The sequence below is a fragment of the Cyclopterus lumpus genome, chromosome 13, assembly GCF_009769545.1.
Source record: "Cyclopterus lumpus isolate fCycLum1 chromosome 13, fCycLum1.pri, whole genome shotgun sequence".
Taxonomy (NCBI): domain Eukaryota; kingdom Metazoa; phylum Chordata; class Actinopteri; order Perciformes; family Cyclopteridae; genus Cyclopterus; species Cyclopterus lumpus.
Window position 1 is genome coordinate 5749704 of NC_046978.1, and position 22306 is coordinate 5772009.

Sequence of the window (22306 nt, forward strand, 5' to 3'; positions counted from 1 at the left end):
TAAGTACATTTAATATCAGAAAATTATTAGTCAATATCAGATACTTTAAGACTTTTACCCAAGTAGTATTCTAATAGGTGACTTTTACTTGAGTCATTTTCCAGTAAGGTAACTTTACTTTTACTCAAGTATGGTACTTTATAAACCACTGACTAGCCTGGTTAAACTTTTTTTGCGTGCCACCCTTGGGTTTGCCAGACTGGCTGATTTGGAGGCTATCTTCAATCTGAACATAGCCTTAGACCCAGGTCTCATTTAACTTAACTGCTTTAACTGAGGTCTTACTGAAACAGGACTGAGCTTAATCCTGGTACGATAGGTTCCTGTCACACTCCAACGATAAGCCAGTGTACATCTCCTCTCTTTCACCCTTCTCTCTGCTCCATATTTTTCTACTCCCCCATTTGTAGGTTAGACTTAACCACAGGCAAAATAGTTCAGATCATCAGATGTTTTTTATATTACCCTCAGGCTGAGCCCAGTTCTTACCGACACCCCTGACATGTACATGTCAGGGGTGTCGGTAAGAACAACTAAAATGTCTCATTCTAAGAGGTGCACATACTTGCAGTTTTCCTTCCACAATGTATTAACAGCTGTCACCCTCATACGGTTTTGGGAGATGATTAGTCATGAATCATGTATCAAAGTTATAGCTCATTGCAGTGTTTTTTTCAAGAATAGGGTTTTTGAAAAGTGTGAAACCACAGGTATCTCCTTGTGGATACTGCATGTTATTTCATACACATGTCAAATGGCCCTCAATCATGACAACATCGGATTTATTATCTTGAGCTGTGATTTAGCTTCTTTCCTTATCTGTATATCCAATTTGTGCGAAGTCAATGATCTAACAGCTACTCTGTATAAACTTCAGTGGGAGATTTAGCTACATCTATTTTCCTTCCTCTTTGTCTATGAGATAGAAGCATTCTTTCCTTAAAGTGTAACTTATAATCCCTCTCTATCTTTCCTCCTTTTGCTGCACATGCCTGCCTCCTCCCTGTCTCAGTGTGTGATGGACTACCTTGTGCTTATCATTGCTCCCCATCTTGGCTCCCTTTCCCTCCTGCCTTCCCCAAGGCCCTCTTTACCTCCTTTTTTTGGGGTGAATCCAGGGGGTCCCCTTTGGGTCTTTGTGAGCCTTGCTCAGCATTGCCACTCTGGGAATGGGACCATGTCCAGCTGGAATCACCATTGCTCCTCTCTCTGTTTCTTTGTCCCCCTTCCCTAACGCACCATCATTTACTATAGGATCTTTGTCTGCCATCCTTATAGCTGCCAACCATTATTTTCTCTCAGAGGGTCTATCACTCTTCACTATCCGTTAGTCTGTCAGTCTTTTTGTGGGTTTTTTTTACATTCTTTTCTTAGCTGGAGTGCCTTGTCCTCTATGACAAGCCACCTTTGCCCTAACTGCCAGACTTCACGCGTGTCTGTCTTGTCAATGAGTCTCTGCTCTAACAGCTTCCCCCCACTATCATTTGGGAGCATATACAGTACCTGAGCCTGTGCTTGTAGATTGCTGCCAACCAACATCTGGAAATCGCCGCTGCTGGAAGAGAATAAAACGGTCCAGAGCTCTAGTCCTGATCGTGAACCACTGTTAGTAAAACTATGGTAGATTTATTAGCCTGAAAGCCTTTATCTGTTTTTATCACATAAGAAGGAGACATGTTGTATAGTGTTGTTCAGATGAAGACATGATCACATGGAGGATGGGGGTGGAAACACAGGAGAGGGTGTGATACGTAATTACCTTCGCAAAATACTTTTGCGGAGGTTATGTTTTGATCGCTGTGTATTTATTTGTAAATATGTCTGTTTGTTATTCGCATAACTCAAAAAGTATTAAACCGAATCGCATGAAATTTGGTGGGATGATTGGCTGTTATCCGGGGACCATTTGATTAGATTTTGGGAGCGATCGGGTCAAAGGTCAAAATCATAAAAATGTCAAAATCATCTTTTTACCATAGCGTTTTTAATTTGTGTCTAATTTGCATCATACTAATGCCAAAATGTTCAGAACTTAATGCCCAATCGTGTGATATCCACCACGACACAATGCCGTCATTACCCTTGTTAGCGAAATGGGGGTCAAAGGTCAGGGACTCACGACCTTCCAAAATGTGCGTTTTGTGTTTTCGGCTGTTGGTGTAATTTGAAGAGATAAAAAACAAAAAAAGTGGCTGCGGCGAAGGTATGCGCTCTACCGAGTGCCCGTTCTAGTTCAAAGTGAAATTATCGGCATGAGTCTGACAAAGACAGCATGTGCACAAGAGAAAAGATGGTGACTGGGTGTTTGAAAAAAGACGAAGGAGAGAGAGAGAGAGAGACACACACACACAGAGAGAGAGAGAGAGAGAGAGAGAGAGAGATAGAGAGACACCGAGAGGGAGAAAGTGGGAGAGAGAGAGAGAAAGAGCATTGTCAAACAAAGAGAGTCCTGAGTCAGCAGCAGAGCAGTTTTCTCCCCAGGCAACTGGGCAGGGCTACTCCTCTCCCTCCCTCCCTCTCTTCCTCTCCACTTGCTTTACCCCTCCCTCCCCTTACAGATCTGTACTTTTGCATACTCGTATTTCTTGCTCTCTGCACTCTTCCTTTCACTCTGTTGCTCCATACACTGGGAACTGGTAGAAAGAAACCACAAGTTCTGAAAAGGGCAATTGGGGTCTATCTCACCCTTCAGAATTCTCTTCCTCCACTGTTTTCTCTCTTGTTTTTATAAGAATCCTTTTACTGATTTATTTTCACACATTTGATGAGGTTTCCAGGCCTGTTGAAGCCTAGTATAGAGTGTGAACAGCATATGACTGTAAGGTGCAGTACTTACATGAATACTTAATCGATCATCCCAAGGAACATTAGTTCCCTTGAAGAATGTGAGGATAATGGTTTCTCCTTTTGTTTTTCAGGTCCTTTGTGCAGAACAGGCTTTAGTTTTGCTAGACATATTCTGGCACCCTCTGTGGAACAGTGTATACTAAGGTCCTTCTTGCAGATGATTGACCTCAATTTCTTTTTTGTGTGTGAGTGTGTGTGTGAGCGAGAGAGTGTGAGAGAGAGCCGGTAAAAGGCACTTGTTGACATGGTAATACTTTTACACCTCTCTAGAGTTCGGCTAAAGGCTTGCCTTGTTGGATACCAACAAGTAGGGGGAGCATGAAAAGGAGCTGAGAAATGAGAGCAGTTGGAGGGGTGGGGGTGGGGTAGTGTGGAACTGTCCAATATATCCTGTAAAGTTGGCCTAGGCAGTGAGGCTTGGAGGATTGGTCTCCATAAAAGACGGTGGTTTCTCTTTCCTTCAATCCTCTCTCTCTCTCTCTCTCTCGCTCCACTCACTTCACTCTTGTCCCTCTCCTTTTTTTTTCTTCACTGCTCCACCCCTCCCCACGGCTAGAGTAGGAGTATGACAGTGAGACAGTGCCCTGCCAGCCCCTCTGGCAGAGTCATCATTCTTAGCAGCACTAAATCACTACCTCCACTAGCTAGACAAACATGTCACACTCACAGAGAGAAAGAGGCAGAAAGAGAGGAAAGAGGGATACAATAATATAAGGAGTGAGGATGCAAATACAGGGCTTCAGTGGTGCACACAAATAAGCACAAGCAGAGCATGTGTGTGTAACTGAGGTATCACTTCAAGCTTTAAGGCCAACCCGGAGTTCATTAAGGGTTGTTATTGAGGAGTAGGGCTGGGCTTGAGGCAATGGGCCAAGGTCCAGAAATGGAGGATTTGAAAGGGTTTAATTGTGGCTGCACCCTAGGGTTCCTTTCCACTTCTGCTGGCTTCAACATGGATCACAATGGTGCTATGCTTTGACACTGACTAATTTATTGACGGGCTGCCTCATTTCATATAATTTGTTATACATGTTTGCCTCAATGGAGAAGTAATGGGCTTGTCAGCAAAAATGCTACATCCACACAACTATGTTTCCATTTAAAACTAAAACAATTTCAGCATCATTTTAGAAATAAATTCTGTCTATGCTAGCATGCCTAAAAACAAATATCACATGACTATTCACGTAGACTGGGAAGGCAGGTGCCCGTCTAAACAGTAAGTAGATTGGTTGCTTACAGAAAATACAACTGATTATTATAGTACTCTTTGATGATAAAAGGTCTGGCTTGATACTTAAGACCTTCCTCTATATACTCAAACAAACTTAGTTACAATGCTGCAGGTGTTGTTCTCTCTCTCTCTCTCTCACACACAGAAGTAAGTGCAATGTTCTGTTTGTTTGTTCGTTTTTTTATGTAAAATAAAGGTTTTCTAAAAATCTCTCACACACACACACTCATACATTTACTTTAAAATGAAAACTTGCGGTCGATATATTTGGTCAACACACTTTCACTCGTTTCCCGTCTTTGCCAGTTTTGTTGTTGTCACACTAGTAACTTTGCCGGGTAGCTGAAGTCCCTGTCGCCCTGGAGAGCATTTATGCTTTTGTTCGTTTACAGTTTCTTTGTTGACTTCACAATAGTTGTGCAAAACAAAATAAGCATCCATTTTGTGTCCATCGCCCTCCTCAAAGCCGCAAACTGTGACTTCAAACGTCCGCTCCATAGGGCTGTAGTAGAATTATAAAATGCAGAATTTAACTGCACAACAGCTTTAGCTCGCTCTCTCTCTGTGTGTGTGTGTGTGTGTGTGTGTGTGTGTGTGTGTGTGGATACCTGTGATTTTGAAGTGCTATGAAACCAGTAGTCATGGGCCGATGAGAAAGAGGACTAGCCAAAGTGTACAGATAAACAAAAATGGTCAGTTGGAAACATAACCCATTGAGAACAGTTTAGAGGTGTGCCTGTCAATGTTTTACAAAATACCTCTTTGTGTCTGTAGGGATTTCATAGAAAGTTATCTCGGCTCATTGGCTACATTTTTTTAAAACCTCCAACCTGTTTGTAGCCCACTCAATGAACTAAGTGATCCAGTATACTGCCATGGTAGGTCCAATGGAGGGTAAAAGGCTGTATGTGCTGTGCTGTTTGTAGCATGCCAAAACACGGTCAAATACCCAAATTACCTCTTTGTGTATGTGTGTTTGCATGCGCATGTGTGCATAGTTGGTGCTAATAGAATTCTGCTGTCCAGCTCACAGCTGTGTCCTGCTGATGAGTCCCAGGAGACCCCAGCATGTGTCTATGGTTACTATGTTGAGGCTCCAGCATGAAACCATGTGTAGATCATTACTCTCTTTCTCTCCCTCTCGCTCACTATCTTCTAGTTTGTCTTGCCCCACCACACCCCACCCCACCCCCACTCACCTACCCCTCTCTCTCCGCCTCTCCATTTCTCCTTGTACTGCCAAAGCTCCAACCTGTGCCACTCTATAGACTCGTCCAAGGCCCAGCCTCTGTATCTCTTTAGACAACCCACGTTTGTATTTCAATACAGAGATTTGCAGAGCTCCTCTCACTGGCCTATATTTAGAAACAGGCTTATAAGAAAGCTATGGTTGTTCTATGTTGTTGCAGTCAGGGAATGAAAATGGTTTATATGAATGTATATATGTATAATATATAATATATATATAATATATATAATATATATGTTGTGATTTTGTTGAGTGTTTAGCTCGAAGTGAAGGAGCTACAAGCCGATTGGCAGAAGCCGAGCGAAGTGAACGAGCTGGGGTGTACTGTTTGGCCATGTCCTGGATGTAGACCGGACCGATCTGTTCGCAGCACGGTACGCAAGTACCAATGTTTTGAAGCGGATGTGGGCGGCCACCGGTAACCAGTGAAGGTCGCGGAGGAGCGGAGTAGTGTGGGTAAATTTCGGGAGGTTGAAGACCAGTCGAGCAGCTGCATTCTGGATGAGCTGTAGAGGTCGAATGGCATTAGCAGGTAGACCTGCCAGGAGGGAGTTGCAATAGTCTAGCCGTGAGATGTCCAGAGCCTGGACCAGAACCTGTGCCGCCTTCTGAGTGAGAAGAGGTCGTATTCTCCTGATGTTGTACAGCATGTACCTACAGGAGCGTGTTATTGCGGTAATGTTGGCAGTCAGGGAGAGTTGACTGTCGAGTGTCACACCGAGGTTCCTGGCAGTCAGAGTCGGAGCCAGCACTGAGTTGTTGAAGTTAATAGTCAGGTCGTGGGTGGGAGAGCCTTTTCCTGGAAGGAGGAGAAGTTCAGTCTTGTCCGGGTTAATTTTCAGGTGGTGTGCGGACATCCACTGAGAGATGTCGGTCAGACAGGCAGAGATTCGTGCTGCTACCTGTGTTTCAGATTGGGGAAACAAGAGGATCAGTTGGGTGTCGTCAGCATAGCTGTGGTAGGTGAAGCCATGCGAGCGAATGACAGAGCCGAGAGAGTTGGTGTACAGAGAGAAGAGAAGAGGACCAAGGACTAAACCCTGAGGGACCCCAGTAGTCAGAGGACAAGGCTCAGACACAGATCCTCTCCAGGTTACCCAGTAAGAGCGGTCGGTGAGGTAGGATGAGAAGAGTGAGAGCGCGGTGCCTGAGATACCCAGGTCCTGGAGGGAGGACATGAGGATCTGGTGGTTCACTGTGTCAAAGGCAGCGGAAAGGTCTAGAAGGATAAGGACAGAGGAGAGAGAGGCTGCTCTAGCAGTGTGAAGCTGCTCAGAGACAGCAAGGAGGGCAGTCTCTGTTGAGTGGCCTGCCTTGAATCCAGACTGGTGGGGGTCTAGAAGGTTGTTACTGTGGAGAAAGGAGGAGACTTGGTTAAAGATAGCTTACTCTAGAGTTTTGGAAAGGAAGGGGAGGAGAGAGACAGGTCTGTAGTTATTGACTTCAGATGGGTCGAGAGTGGGTTTCTTCAGGAGAGGGTTGACTCTTGCCTCCTTCAGTGAGTTAGGGAAACAGCCGGTTGAGAGGGAGGTGTTAATAAGATGGGTGAGAAAGGGAAGAAGGTCCGGAGCAATAGACTGGAGAATGTGAGACGGGATGGGGTCAAGGGGGCAGGTGGTTGGGCGGGCAGAGGTTACCAAGGTAAGAACTTGGTTAGGAGACAGGGGCATACAGACTTGCACATAAGCACACATTTGCAAAAGAGGAAATGTTTTGGGGGAAAGGCCTACTACACAGAGGTTTTTGTTGAGGTCAAGTGTTCCGACTGGGGTCCTGAAAATAATCTTACAAACTAACAAAAAATACAGAGATTGGTGGAATTTTCAGTCATGTTTGCAACCGCTCAAATTGCCTAACGGTTTGCTTTTTGTTAATTTGTGTATAAACTTGTCTGAGGTAGCACAGCAAAGGTTAAAGGCTTAGTTCAAAGTTACATCTCCCATCCCAAAACATATCTTATGTATAGTTGCATTTAGACCCGAGGCTCTGACTTTGTCAAGGTAGTAAGTCCGTACCTCCTAGATGATTTGTGAGAGTTTAATGTATATGTTGCTGTGGGTGTGTGTATTAATCTGTGTGATCATAAAAGTGGTTTTGGAACATTTATCATAAAGGCACAGCACATTAGATGCGCCTCATTTTCCTCCCAAAGACCACATTAATAATTGCAATCTTCCTTGAAAATGTTTCATGCATGCGTGTGCACATATTACAAACATGATATTGCCTTGGTGGCATTGTTGTTTGATGCAGTCCTTTTCTGCAGTACATGGTTGGCAATTGAGTAAAACTGTAACTGCACAAATAAATATACACATTCATTTATAGGTAATTTGGTTCAGTCACGACATCATCTCTCGAGAAGGTGTTGATTTGGATTGCATAGTCTGTTTTAGAAGCCAATTCTTAGCCAGAGCAGTTCCCACACAAACAAGTCTGACCAGTTCTGGACATAGGCCCAGTTTGTCCTTATCCTAATAGTCAACCCCATCCCCCATGGAGGGGTCACTGCAAGCTGACATTTACAAGGCCTCCTAATCTGATGAGAGATTGATGAATCCTCGTTCAAAACCACCTCCTCTTCGCTTCAAAACAAATGGCTTTGTTTTTAGTTGCACACATTTCAACACATTTTCATATTACACAACTGGCTTGGAAATGGGAGAGTAGATCGAAGAGTCGATTTGTGTCAGCATTTGTTCACACATGCACATTCTATGTCTGTTTATTGGCTAGATACGTTCCTGTAGATGTCTAGTATCCAATACACTCAGATATATGTGTTGTGTTTATTAGGCCGGGAGTTACACTCTGTACCTGCACTGCCAGGTCCTGTCCTGCACACAGGAAAACTAAAGCCAGCTGGCTTGCAGAGAGTCTGCCATCTGTTCTGATTTATGTAAGACTGTTAACCCTGGACTAGGTTTGCTCCCACTAGCTCCACTAGCCCACTAGCACAGTGATCAACTAACGAAGAAGGTCGCTCTCCTTTCACCAATTTGCACCTCTCCCTCTTTGATCTACTACTTTTTACCAACTACGAAGTGTACACAGTGGCTTGACTAATATTGGGGCCTTTGGTTGGCAATATCTGTTATATAGTTATGAAATAAAGAAGTCCCAATTTGAGCACTTTATGTTACAAAACCCTGTGATTCAACAGTGGCAGATGGAGCAGTCACATAATGTTTACCATTGGTAACAAAGGGTCATTCAGCATGCAGGCAGAAATTTGTACGGTTTCATTTGTTCTCTTTTGAGGACAATTTCTTCGTAGCAATCATGGGTTTCGGGACTCACTTTTGAGGATTCATACCACACTGTTGGTCACAGTAGTAGCGTGATGGTGGCCATTTTTGTTTGCCATTGTGACTGTTGTAGTGGACTAACTTCCGTATAAATTATTTAACCGACTTAGTCCAAATCGCACACTCAGTAAGATGAGGTTTAGCAGCAATGGTTAAAACGAGCAATGGAGTATTAATGTTAGCAGGCATAAAGAGCTAGAGTAAATGAGCCAACTCTTTTGTCACAGTTGGAAAGCACATCGCTATCGCCATATGAGTGCCAAATTAGTTAGGCTCGTTTTCTGTAACCAGTAGCATTACAAGTGCAGTTTGTAGGATTTGGCGTAATCTAGCGGTGTCGTTACGGATGGCAACCGGTTAAAACATGTCCCGTGGGCCCAGTGTTTAAGAGAACTATGGTGGCCCACGGGAAAACATGAATGGCCCTATCTAAAGCCAATTGTTGTTAGAGTAGGGTAGGTGATTTGGAGAATATCACAGCCAGTGTGTGTGTAGTGGGAATGAAGTGGTGAAGCGAGAGAGAGTGATTGCTGGCAAATGTGTGTGAACAAAGAAATTAGCAGCAGTGCAGAAGAGTTAGTTTAGCTGTGAGGGTTTCAAGTGACTGCCGTGGAAATTGGAGTTTGTGCAGAAATGAATGCTCATATTTAGTTTTTTGGCCCTGGAAAACAAAACGATGGCCACTGTATCCAATTGTCTCTCTGCTTCAATCCCCACCGCTATGTAGAAGAACAAGCTACCTAGCTAACATAACTAGCCAGCCATCCGTCTCCACAGCTCTCTTACCGGCGTGATGTGACCACACTTTTTGGCCCCACTGAAGTGTGTTTTCACCATAACAACTAACACCAATATCCATGTTTCTTTTAAACCAGTGCAAAGATCATGGAAAACAGTTTGATGTCTTTTTCTCCTCTTATTCTGTTCCTATGTTTCTGCTATATATAAAGTACGGTACTGCATATGTGCTAAGTTGATCTTTTTATACCAAGGCTCAGTAGTGTTGCCGCTGCATAAAAAAAGAAAAGCAGGTTTACAGACTCAGTTTGACCCACTAATACTAATGACTGGTACAAGTTTTTCCCTAGATGCTTTTGAGAAAAGCATAGAAAGTCTGGAAATCTCATGCCCCCTTCTGATTAGCATTTGTTGACTTGCATTAGGGCTGGGGGGGTGGAGCAGAGAGCGGTCAGAGCAGACATATTTAATGCTTGTGAAGTAATGGGGCTGAATCAGCAGATAGCTCCACTGGGAGCCATTAGTCCAGACATGTGTCATTAACCCTTTCCCTGGCCCAAGCTCCACCCCACCCACCCCCACTCCCGTCAGCCCGGACCATGCAGACCAGAGCACTGTTTCAGGTAGAGCAGAAAGAGAGTAGAGGAAAGAGGATACACACTTCCATTTTCTTTGTTTCTAGTATTTTCCAGACTCCCGTCTCCCTCTGTGTGCGCCTCATTTTTTTAGTGCTTTGTTTTCAAGATTACCGTTGCTTTTTCATATTCCAAGTCAAGTGAAGGTGTTTGATAGAGTTAAAGTTTTGGTCCACTAGAAATCGTATTCATAAAAAACTCACACTCCGAAGGCTTTAAAGATGGATGTAAAAGAAGGCGTATATGTGTGGTCTGTCTCCTGTCAGTTACAATGGACTCTAATAATTTACACAGTAGAGAAAGTATCAAAACGTCCGTAGAAACTTCTCAAACCACCACAGCAGCAAATCTACATCCAAACACTCATATTATTGTATGAAATGGCTCAAACAGCTTCCATTTCTAGTTGGCGAATTAAGTTTCTTTGGCAAAAGCTCACCATGCAAGGTATACACTTGATACTTATACTTTGTTATACTTTCCTTCTGCCATGAGTTGCATTATAATGTGCATAATTCAAGCTGAACACACCTGCTGTTCTGTGGAGAGGACAACACTTTAAACTTTCAGCAGCAACTGTTCCAGCCTACAGGGACGGAGAATTTCATAATAAATAGATGGGTGGAGTAACACATTTAATTGTAGGGTGATGTATAACAAAAAGAAAAGCAGGAAACAAGTGAAAAAAGTTACACGGCAGAGTGAGTTATATCTATAAAGAGAGGAGCACCAGGAGAATAAGAGGCAGAGTGTGCCTTTGGAAACAAGTTTTAAGTTATATCATTTGGGGGTTCTCAGAGTAAGAACGTCCTTGCCTTTGAGTTAACTTCTTTTTTTAAGTAACCTTTTTGCAGGCCTCCCCGTGTTGGCTGCGGCTGCAGGGCAATAATAGAGAGAAGGGGCAGGCCCACAACACCTGCCAGTCTTAATGGTAAACATATGTCGAGAAATGGAGAGAGAGTCAGCAGAAGCAAGGGAGGAGGGAGAAGGCAAGCAAACTCCTTAAAGAGGCTCTAAAGAGGCTGTGTGTTCAGAGATTGACTGGGTTTTTTGGTACGAGCATGCATATGTGTTTGCTAATGTGCCATTGTCTACACAATGTCATTTTGTCTGCTTGGGCCTATGCTAGTGGGGCCATTTCTGAACATTTTGGGGTCCTCAGCAACAGTAAATAGTGTTGCCTATGTTAAAATGATGCTAATGTTCAGCTCTACTAAATGCTGACGTTATTAACATACAGGACAGTAATGCATTACACAAAAGCCTAAGGTAATTGTCTAATTTAAAGCTAGCTAGCCTATGACATTATTCCAAAGAAGGAAGACCACTTAGGTTTAGATTTCCCCTAGTTGTCATCATTGAATGGCAAAAGCTTCTTGGATAGCAGCTTTACAGTCTAACCCAACTGTAGAACACAAACAATGTCATTACACATTAATTAATGTGTCAATGTTTTCGTCCAATATTGCACAATATAACATTAACGGTAGGTATCACTGTAAAAGCATTGTAATGTATGTAGCTAGCCTTGCTAACTTTTTAATGTTCAACTAACAGCATGTCAACAGCCTTTGCAAAGGAAAAAGGTTAAATTCCTTCTCTGTATTTTTTACGCCCTGTTGTTTCCTCTAATTTGTTTTTCTTGCCGCTTATCTGCTCCAGAGTGGTATGAGCGTTTCACCTTCTGTCATTGGGTTATTGACTCTGAATGTCAACACCATTCACCAACATTAACTTTCATTCTTGCATCAAACCGTCCACATTACGGCTGTCGCCATCTTGGCTTTTTGCAACCAGTGGCAACTGGTAGCAGTCTGCCAATCCCAAGGTAGCCACGCCTCTATTTTACTCTAAATGGGACCATAATTTACTAAATGAACATCATGCTGTATTATGTACACACTTATGTGTACATGCTGAATAAGGTAATAATTCAACTGATAGACTCAATCAGACATATTTTTGCAACCAGAGGATTCGCCTCCTGCTGGTCAGTAGAGAGAATGAAAGAATGGAAGTTTAAGACATTTACGCAGTGGATTTACTTCCAGAATCAAAGGTTGCCGCCTGGACTAGACTAGAATTGAGCTTTTCCTTTAAAAAGCAATTACCCCTAAAGAAGAAAATAAAGGAAAAAAAACCCACCGCTCCCTGGTGGTTAGGAGGCCCATTACAATGTGTTCATAATGCCTTTTGGGGAAAAACGTTCCCCTATTGAAGGTTGCATACTCCAAGCCAAGATCTGTGGATCATCACTTATTTCTGCCCCTGAAACTAAGAGAGATCTGGATAGTAACCCCCAACCAAATATGGTGACAAATGGTAAATGGTAGGGCAGCATTATCAAATGTCTTGTGCAGTATTACAGCATCCAACAGGGTCATTTTACCAGTTCAGCACTGCAGGGTTTGTCACCTACATGCAACTAACATCTGAGTCACATTAACACACACATATCAACACACACAGGATGCATGTGTGTAGGTGTTATGCTCGGTGCTCAAAGTGATCATCACTAGTGTTAGACTACCAGCCTTGGTCTCCTGCCATGTCTTTAACACAGGCACATGTGTGGGTGGGTGTGTTTCTGTCTGATTTGTAGTGTGTACCTAGACTTGCTTGCACAGCCATACATTGCTGCTATATGTACATACATAGTTGGTGTGTATAAGCTCATTGTATGTTTGAGAGGTCTCCCCCTCTCTCCCACAGAGCTCAGCTGAGAACTACACGTCATGTCTGCCACCTTCTCTCTGGCCACAAAGCAGCCCATTATGGACAGACAGGGTTCATTGACCAGAGAGTGGACTTCAGCTAGATCAAGGCCCAGACCCACCTTCCACTTCCCCTCCTAAATCATCATTTTGGCCTTTATAGACTCTCTCTGCATTTCTGCTTGCTCTTTCATCTTGCTGTATATCTCTCTTTCTCTCTCTCTCTCTCTGATTCACCTCTGCTTGTGGCTTTCCCCTTTACCTGTTTCCCCCATTTCTCCTATCCTCGCAATAGTCCGTCCTTTTTGTGTCCCGGGTTTCTCCTCCTCTGCTAGCCCAGTCCGTCCATCTCAGGAGAGCTATAGGAAACCCTGTGTGCCCCATCGTCAGACACTGGACATGTGCCCCTTTTAGATGCATGCACACACACACCGTCAAAAAAGACATTCGACACTCATACGAGGGGGGAAAAAGTGTACTCTTTATTTTTCCCTGTCTACACACGCATTAATTACTCTAATGTGGTGTTATCTTATTTTCTTAAATTCTTACAATTTCTTCATCTCATCTTATTTTCTTAAATTCTTACAATTTCTTCATCTCATCTTATTTTCTTAAATTCTTACAATTTCTTCATCTCATCTATGTTCTGTCACTCCCACACACACACAAACAACAGACATGTATGTGCACAACAACTGCACACACACACAAAGCCCCCCCTCCCTTTCCACACACTTTCTCACTTACTGGCTCTAGAAGGAGTCAAATGGCCCAATGTGTTAAAAGCATTAGGTAAGCATGGATCCAGCAGTGCTCCTTGGGCCGATATCATATGTCCTGCTTCATTACAGTCTGGTGTACATTCAGCTGCATTTCTGACCCTCCATCTATCTACCCCTCTCTCCATTCCTCCTCTCTCCTTTCCCTTCAGGGTGCTTTATCACAGCGAGGTGATGTTAGCTGAAGCATAAATGAGATCTCTCAGGTTTGGAAAATCGAAAAAGAATATATGTGTGTGGAGTTGCAGAAAAAATAAATAAAAATGCAGGTTGTAAGTTAAATAGCAATAATGTAACTTAAACAAACTCTTGTCCACAAGGCTGCACAAGGTCTTATATTTTCCCAGAACTATTTTGAGTCCTTACTCATTAACTACTAGGAGGGTGCTCAACAGTGTATGTATGAGGCAGATCAGGAAAAGGGAGACAGATCCAAGTAGCGAGCCTGTGACCTGTAGCCAGCTGACTGTTACCTCACATCCTGCGCCTGAATGTGTATGAGGCAGCGAACACACTGGGGCTTTTACCCCAAACTTTACCGCAGCACTTGGCCTCCTGCACCACACTTGTCTCTCCATCACTGACAAGCAGGCAGCGCTACGCTACCATTAGCATTTTTCTCCCTTCGTAAGCAGTTTACGGTGTGAATGCATGTATTTGTGTGGAAGATCAGCTTTGGTGGTGATGGTGGAAAGGAGTATTATGTGGCACAGTCAGCAGCGGTTTTAATAGAAAGACTCCAGGTGTCCACAAGAAATGAGATTTGGAGGTGATAGAAACTTCTTTAGTCTATCTTACTCTGCGAATCCAGATGGATTTGTGTTGAATCAAAGCACAACATTTGTCTTTGTTGTCTACTCTACAGAAGACTTGAGGGACAGGAGTGTGGAAAGGTAGTAGAGGAAGATGGAAAAAGTATTGGAAACAGAGAAAATAAAGGGATACCTCAGGGGATCAGGAAAAGAAGCAAGAGGTTTTCTTGTCTTAGATACTGTAAAGGGATGCTTTTTTTCTTAGTTGTGTCCTTCACCATCACTTATAGTCATCAAGAGTGCAGGGTCTGGCTGAAGCAGCACAGCAGACATGGAGAAAAGCTCCTCTTTCAATTACTTAGTGTCTGTTAGTCGTCTTTCAAACCTTTTCTTATAAAAGAGGGGAGAGGTCTTGTTAATCAGCTTTTGGCTTCAGTTTGGGGGCTCGTATATAAACCCCCTCTTTCTCTCCCTGCCCCCGTGTATGTAATAGATGAGTATAGCAGAGTGTATGTTTACGAGCGTGAGTGCTGGACTTGGCAGGGCCGAGCGCTACTTCAGTGTCTCACAGTTCATCATAGCTCTATGACTGACTGACTGGGCCCCTGTCTTTCTCGCAGAGTTTACATTATGTGCATGCACACTCACTCATACACAACTCCTCATCACTTCTCTTCTCTAAACTTGTCATTGTTTGTAGCTCCTAAACGGCCTCCCAGGTAATTGTTTAAGATCTTAGATAAATTTCCATAGCCATTAACCATCTCTCTCCCCCATCTTGTTGGCTTTCTCCCATTGCCCCCTCCTTCCAGTGGTCCTATGCATTGGAGAAGCCCAACACAGGCAGTGTGTTCAGCTTGGCCTGGTCTGCAGACGGCACCCAGCTGGCCGGTGCCTGTGGCAACGGGCATGTCGTCTTTGCCCACGTGGTGGAGCAGCATTGGGAGTGGAAGAACTTTGTGATCACTCTTACCAAGAGGAGAACCATGCAGGTAGAAAGAGACACACACACATCCACGTTTATGTTTTAACCTGAAATAAAGTCGATTTAGTCTTGTCGAGGGTCTCAGTGACTCAAGTCATTCTTACATTTTAGTTTGTTTGATGAAACAAAATAAGTGATAAAGACCGATATAATACAAAACATGGCAGAAAGAGATTTTAGCTAAACATATGGTGCAGTTATATGCATATGCAAATGGTCATGCTAGAAGTCCATTTTGATTCTTGGTCTGTCATAAAAGTTGTGGTTTTACACGTCAAGGGTTTTCAAACAAATACCACAACAACTGTGTGTCTGTGAGGACAACTGATTATGTCAGCATAACAAAAGAATTGAAAAGTACTGAAATGCCATGTGCAGACTGCAAAGAGGTGAGTGAATATGCTCCGTAGAGGAGCAAATGCTTCCCTGGCCTTGGCTAGCTGTGGCCGTATATTAAAGTAGGACCCTCCCTGTGTGCCAGTGTGCAGCCGTGCAATGACAATGACCAGCCTGTCTAGCTGCCTCTCTTGCTCCACCATTCTCTACTGTTTAAACTCATGCTAACCACAAGGTAGCGTTTACATGCGGTTAACACACCCAAATGTACATATACACACATGCACACCTACAGAAACAAGGTCACGCACATACACGTGTGCCTACACACATGTGCACTCATTTGCTGTAGACATCTTTACCAAGTGTAGTTTGTGTAAACCAAACAAAGTCGGGTCATCAGCCATTTATTTTCAGCCTTGCAGGCACTTTTCTGTCTCCCTCCTCCCCCTCTCCTCCTTGCAGTCCTCTTTAAAAGTGCACATCTGCCAGTGGTTTGTGAATCAGCCAGCTAAATTTACCACCTTGCGGTCAGATGTTTTTTATTCCTGGTTGTGTTTCATGTACATTTGGCTTGCTGGAGGGAGCAGAAGAGGAAGATTTGTAAAGCTGTAAAAATAACCCCACCTTTCACCTGGTGCTGGAAAAGGCCCTTTATTTCATTCACAGAGAGATCTGGAGGGATGTATTTATCTATGCAGGTGAAAATATGAGTACCAACCACCGCACACACAAACAAACATGAAACAGTGAAAACTGCTTAATCCGACCACAGTTGCCCTACATACACTTGGACGTACTGTAGACTGTTTCCTGTGTATATTAGGAATAAATACACTCCGATGTGTACGTGACTGTGTTCACCCCTCTGTGAGGGAAGCCAGTGTCTCCCTTTGTTGTTTGCCTGTTTAAATGTAAAGTGTTATATATAAGTGTTAGTATACCGTTGATGCCTGTTTAGTCATTCCTGAGAGATTGATTCATCTTTTTCGTGACCTCATCTGTTGGTTCAGTGGTTAGCAGTCTTTCAATGAGAGGATCGGCGGTTCGATCCCCGGCTAACCCTAGTCGATGTGTCCTTGAGCAAGACACTTAACCCTGAATTGCTCCCCGTAGCTGTGTCTACGGTGTATGATTGTAAGTCGCTTTGGATAAAAGCGTCAGCTAAAATGAAATGTAATGTTTTGTTTTGCCCCACTGTCCTATCCTTCTTTTTTCTCAGGTAAGGAATGTGATGAACGATGCAGTGGACGTACTGGAGTTCCGAGATCGAGTTATCAAAGCCTCCCTGGCATACGGTCATCTTGTGGTCACCACTTCCCTCCAGTGCTATGTCTACAAGTCAGTAGCCCACTCTTCCTTTGCGTGTCTCCTGTGGTCTTTTGGTTTTATATTCACACTAGACTGCAAATTCTCATATTATGATTTCATAATTTTCCCATTACGTCAGGATTTTGTGCAACACATACTCATCTTTTACATCTCTTGAACAAATTCTAATGATAATTTTCAGATCCAACTGAAATATACTGAGATTCCATACTGTGTAGATTAGATATATTTTGTATGAGAATAAAAAAAGACTAAGATGGCCTGGTGTGGAAAAAAAAAAACACATCTTACTAAAATGCGGATTCTTACTGGGCTAATGTTATCTGTTGACCTCTTTGTATGCTGAAGTGTCAATTTTACTTTACTTACCTCTTACCTGTATTTCTGTAGTGATTGTTTGTGTTAGTCCTTTTTATATTATATTTTTTATCACTGCACTCTTTATGATCTATCTGTAGATTTATCTCCTCTCACTTAATTGACATTGCCTTCATTTAGTTGTCTTTCATTACTCTGTTCTTATTTCTGTTCTTGGTTTCGTCTCCTCTGGTCTTATGCCAGATTTAACACCTTGCTCTTAGGTGTTTGTGTTTTCACTGATTTCACTGTGTGTTTTTGTGCTGTTTAATTGTGCCAGCTCAAGGAACTGGAATACTCCCCTCATCTTTGACCTGAAAGAGGGAACAGTGAGCCTCATCCTGCAAGCAGAGAAGTGAGTCTCTCTGTTCCAGGAGCAGTGCAACAAAGGGGAGAACAGGCTGTTGAGTCGTCTATCAGCTTGTCTAATGCTTTATTGCTCCACACTGATCACTCATCAAGCAGCAAACCAAGCACACACAACGCACGCACACACACGCACACGCACGCACGCACACGCACGTACACACACGCACACACGCACACACACACACACACACACACACACAGAGTCTGTACTCTAGATTAGCTGGCCTTGTCATCCAGTAAGGCTGAGAGTGAAACCACTGGGGGAAATTGTATTAATATGGAGTAGCTTTTGTGCAATACTCAAGTGCTGTGACCCTGACACTCTGCATAAAGATAAATAGATTATTGGCCATTCTGAAATCACATTTGAGATTGATGAGTCTTGCTGAGTAAGTTAAAGTTGTGTCAGTGTGCATTACATGTCTAAATGGCCTGCCTGTGTCAATTGATTAACTGTTAAAGAGTGTTTATTATTTTACTCTTTCAAATGTATCATATCTCCTTACTTGGTCCCCTTCTTCCCTCTCCCTGCCATCCCACTCACCCACAGATAACATCATGGATATACAGTACATTATTTAACTCTCATCTACTGTATTCTCCTGTCTCTCCCACCCAGACATGTTCTGCTAGTGGATGGAGCAGGGTTGTATACATTCTCCTATGAGGGAAGATTGATTTCCTCCCCCAAGTTCCCTGGTATGAGAGCTGACGTCCTAAATGCACAAGGTGTCTCGCTTAGTAATGACACCATCGCCATCCGAGACAAGAGTGATGAAAAAGGTAAAGGCTGTCACCACTTTAATCATATAAATAGGATGGACTGTGCTTTTACAATGTTCTTTTGTTGTTTCTTCTCACCAGTCATCCTTCTCTTCGACACGCTGACTGGGAAAGCCATTGGCGATGGCAAGCCCTTGACTCACAAGGTGTGTAATCTTATGTGCATCAGTAACAAGGAAGTGCTCCAACTCCATTAAGAAAGTCAAGACTTTCTGCTGCAGCATTTGGATATATTACTAATATAAAATGATTGTATGTTACATAGTTGGGTGAATGGTGTGTTTTAATATATGTTTATTAGTGCTGGGCAAAGATAAACAAAATTAATCGATTACATGATTTTTCTGTGATTAACAGCGATTAATCACATTATGCGCAAAATTCAATAATTAATTAAAAACTAGTGTATTGCAAGTACAGGTACCCGAAGAAACATTTGTCTTGTATCAGGGAGCAGCATTACAGTCTCTGTTCAGTAGTTATGGTCCCTGTTAGAGTGACGTTAAGTGGTCTAGCACTAAAGAAAGTACACAGCTGGAATTTACTTTGCAGGGACCTTTTAGCCTTTACAGCCTGTGGATTTCCTTTTAGTGAATCTCAGTCAAAGACAGATAAATATAGAGTGAACAGGTACCAACAGTGAGTTTAAGTGGCCCAAAACTTTTCTGCATTGTTCAGAACTTTGGCAAACGCACTGCAATCATTTTTCTGTCACCGCTAAGTGTTCTGACTTTATTATAAAGGACCACTGCTGAGCAACATGAATACAATGTTCCGCCCACGTTTCTGAAGCATGTCTGTCTTCTGTTGCCATGACAGCCAAAGCTCGTGAATGCAGCTCCCAGTTCATCAATATAATGAACTGTGACTCTGAGATAACTGTGGTACCCAGCGATGTCCAGTCGTCTCCAATGAGAGCAACAGTTGGTGCCCGTTGTAACGCCGCCATCTTTGTAGTCCGCTCCGTTTCATACACATCGACGGTGCGTCTTGAGGCTCGTACGCGCCGTCTTTCGTTGTGATTCTCAGGACGCTCCTCAGACCGACATCTTCCTCTACAGGAAGCGGCCTGCAGTCTGCTGCTCTCCACTTGGCCGAGGCATGTGTTCATTGTTCATGTGTTCATTGTTCCTGTGTTCATTGTTCATGTGTTCATTGTTCCTGTGTTCATTGTTCATGTGTTCATTGTTCATGTGTTCATTGTTCATGTGTTCATTGTTCATGTGTTCTTTGTTCATGTGTTCATTGTTCATGTGTTCATTGTTCATGTGTTCATTGTTCATGTGTTCATTGTTCATGTGTTCATTGTTCCTGCGTTGGTTTATCCACAGTTCTCCCGCAAGCCGCATTCAAAGCAGTCTGACGAGGTTTCACTCCACTTGTGGTTTGGTTAGCTAGTGACATCAATGCTGTGTGACGCCTTTAAGACGTACTTCATGCTCGTAGTACTTCATGCTCGTGGTACTTCATGCTCGTAGTACTTCATGCTCGTGGTACTTCATGCTCGTAGTACTTCATGCTCGTGGTACTTCATGCTCGTAGTACTTCATGCTCGTAGTACTTCATGCTCGTAGTACTTCATGCTCGTAGTACTTCATGTTTGTGGTACTTCATGCTCGTGGTACTTCATGCTCGTAGTAACCTTACTTCATGCTCGTAGTACTTCATGCTCGTAGTACTTCATGCTCGTGGTACTTCATGCTCGTAGTAACGTTACTTCATGCTCGTAGTACTTTATGCTCGTAGTACTTTATGCTCGTAGTACTTTATGCTCGTGGTACTTCATGCTCGTGGTACTTCATGCTCGTGGTACTTCATGCTTGTGGTACTTCATGCTCGTGGTACTTCATACTCGTAGTACTTCATGCTCGTAGTACTTCATGCTCGTAGTACTCTGGTGATACGATAACTCCAGTTTGAGTGGATACAAATAACTTTACTTTTATCAACTACTCCGTCTGGTAGAGATTTTAAATGAAAATGTCAATTTAAAAGTATCTTTCTCCATGTTCTCGGTCAATGTGTGCAACAGTGTTAAGCCCCTCCCGATGCAAAAAAAAAAAGAAGCCTTTTTTTATTCATTCACTGAGAGATCTGGAGGGAAGTATTTATCTATATTTTAAAAATTAAAAGTTATTTATTTTTATTATATATATTTCCTCCTGTTCCTTTTCTTTCCTGATCTTTTGTGGTCCGTCCATTATTCCGTCAACTTTGTGCTTGTGTGTCGTCATCATATGTAGCTGGAGGTGGTGGAGGTAGCTCTGGACCAGTGTGGCCCATCCACTGAGAGGAAGATTGCCCTGATAGACAAGAACCGTGATCTCTACTTGACCTCAGTGCGTCATCTTGGGCGGGAACCCAAAATCTGCAAAATTGGTGAGACAAGAAGAAGAGAACTCTCTTGGGAAGATGTGTCGTGACTCTCTTTGTTTTTACATGCAAGTGTCGCTAACATGAACGTGATTATTGTGATTATTGTGTGTCCTCTGTCCTGCAGGTAGCATGGTTCACAGTATGGCATGGAATGATGGTGCTAACATCCTGTGTGGAATCCAAGACAACCAGTTCACAGTGTGGTACTACCCAAGTGCTGTCTTCACCGACAAGGAACTGCTACCAAAAACACTGTACATAAAGGATGGCAGGTAGAGGTGCAGTCATTTTCTCCCACTTTTATACTGGTATTTTTTCATAAACAGCTGATACTGTTCACCAGAGAGTAAAATAGGAGCCTTCCAGCTCATTCCAGAGGTACAACACATAGCACTTACGCCACTATTTGTTGCCAGCAGCTGTCAAATTGTACAATGCTTCCTGCCCAAAAGGCCTCAACTTCAGCTTCAGTAAATAAGCTGCTATGCACTTTCTATACAGGCGATCACAGACTAGTTTCGCTTGTCTCTCCTTTGGTCAGTGGTTTATGGCTCGTTGTTGTTCATTTTTACACTTCCAGTGCTGAATCATACCACCATCAATCAAGTTATGGTCACACTATCTCAATTTGACTTTTATTTTATTTTTTCGCTTTTACTGTGTTGGTGCTCCAGCGGCCAGATTTAATTGTATATGTTTGCTTTTATGCAATGTGCAAATGGTGAACACCTGATATAAAGAGGTAATTGCGATTGAATAATTAAAAAGGCTAAAAATTTACGAAAGCAGCACTGTCAATGTGTTATATCAGTTCAGCAAAATTGTATATGTGGCCACACATTTCTCTTTTTATGAGAAATCCTGACACACACATGCACACGTATGCAAACTACCTGGTCAATAAGTTGTTTGTTGTATTCTTGATGAGCACAATCTGTTGTCTTCTACGATGGCTTCTCTATGACAGCAAAACTTTAAAGGATTTGGTTACTTGTATTAACTAACTCTGGTGTGTGTGTGTGTGTGTGTGTGTGTGCGCGTGTGTGTGTGTGTGTGCGTGTGTGTGTGTGCGTGTGTGTGCGTGTATTTGTCCCCTTTTAAAGTGAGTTCAGCCGTGCACCCCACATTCTGAGCTATGTTGGCACCAAGGTGACGTTACGCCAAGGAGACGGTTCACTGGTTTACAGCAGTGTAGCTCCCTACCCAGCCCTCCTGCACGAATATAGCACCACAGCACGCTGGGAGGATGCACTGCGCCTCTGCCGCTTCGCCAAGGTAAGATAGAAAACCAGCATATCTTTGTTCATGTGTATAAGTGAGGACATTGTCAAGCTGCTGTGACATCATTATTAAATCAGATATTTGTGTTTGTATACCTATTCAAAATAGTATTTGATATGTTGGATACCCAGACAAAATCACAGTGGCAACTACTTATTTGCATTGACTTCTATTTTACATTTATATTTATATAATTGATCTCAAGATGGTGTGACACATCCTGCAGTC

General features: G+C 43.0%; 1 protein-coding gene across 5 annotated transcripts in view; it reads left to right on the forward strand.

Moving 5' to 3' along the window:
* The window catches only part of ift80 (intraflagellar transport 80 homolog (Chlamydomonas)), a 41413-nt gene that overhangs the window by 15165 nt on the left and 3942 nt on the right, over positions 1 to 22306 (forward strand). For all 5 annotated transcript variants that reach the window (XM_034548691.1, XM_034548692.1, XM_034548693.1 and 2 more), the window contains 8 exons: positions 15072 to 15251; positions 16803 to 16921; positions 17550 to 17624; positions 18258 to 18421; positions 18503 to 18567; positions 20665 to 20800; positions 20922 to 21069; positions 21901 to 22072. In XM_034548691.1, coding sequence (XP_034404582.1) covers positions 15072 to 15251; positions 16803 to 16921; positions 17550 to 17624; positions 18258 to 18421; positions 18503 to 18567; positions 20665 to 20800; positions 20922 to 21069; positions 21901 to 22072 — 1059 coding nt within the window. The remainder of the gene's footprint in view (positions 1 to 15071; positions 15252 to 16802; positions 16922 to 17549; positions 17625 to 18257; positions 18422 to 18502; positions 18568 to 20664; positions 20801 to 20921; positions 21070 to 21900; positions 22073 to 22306) is intronic.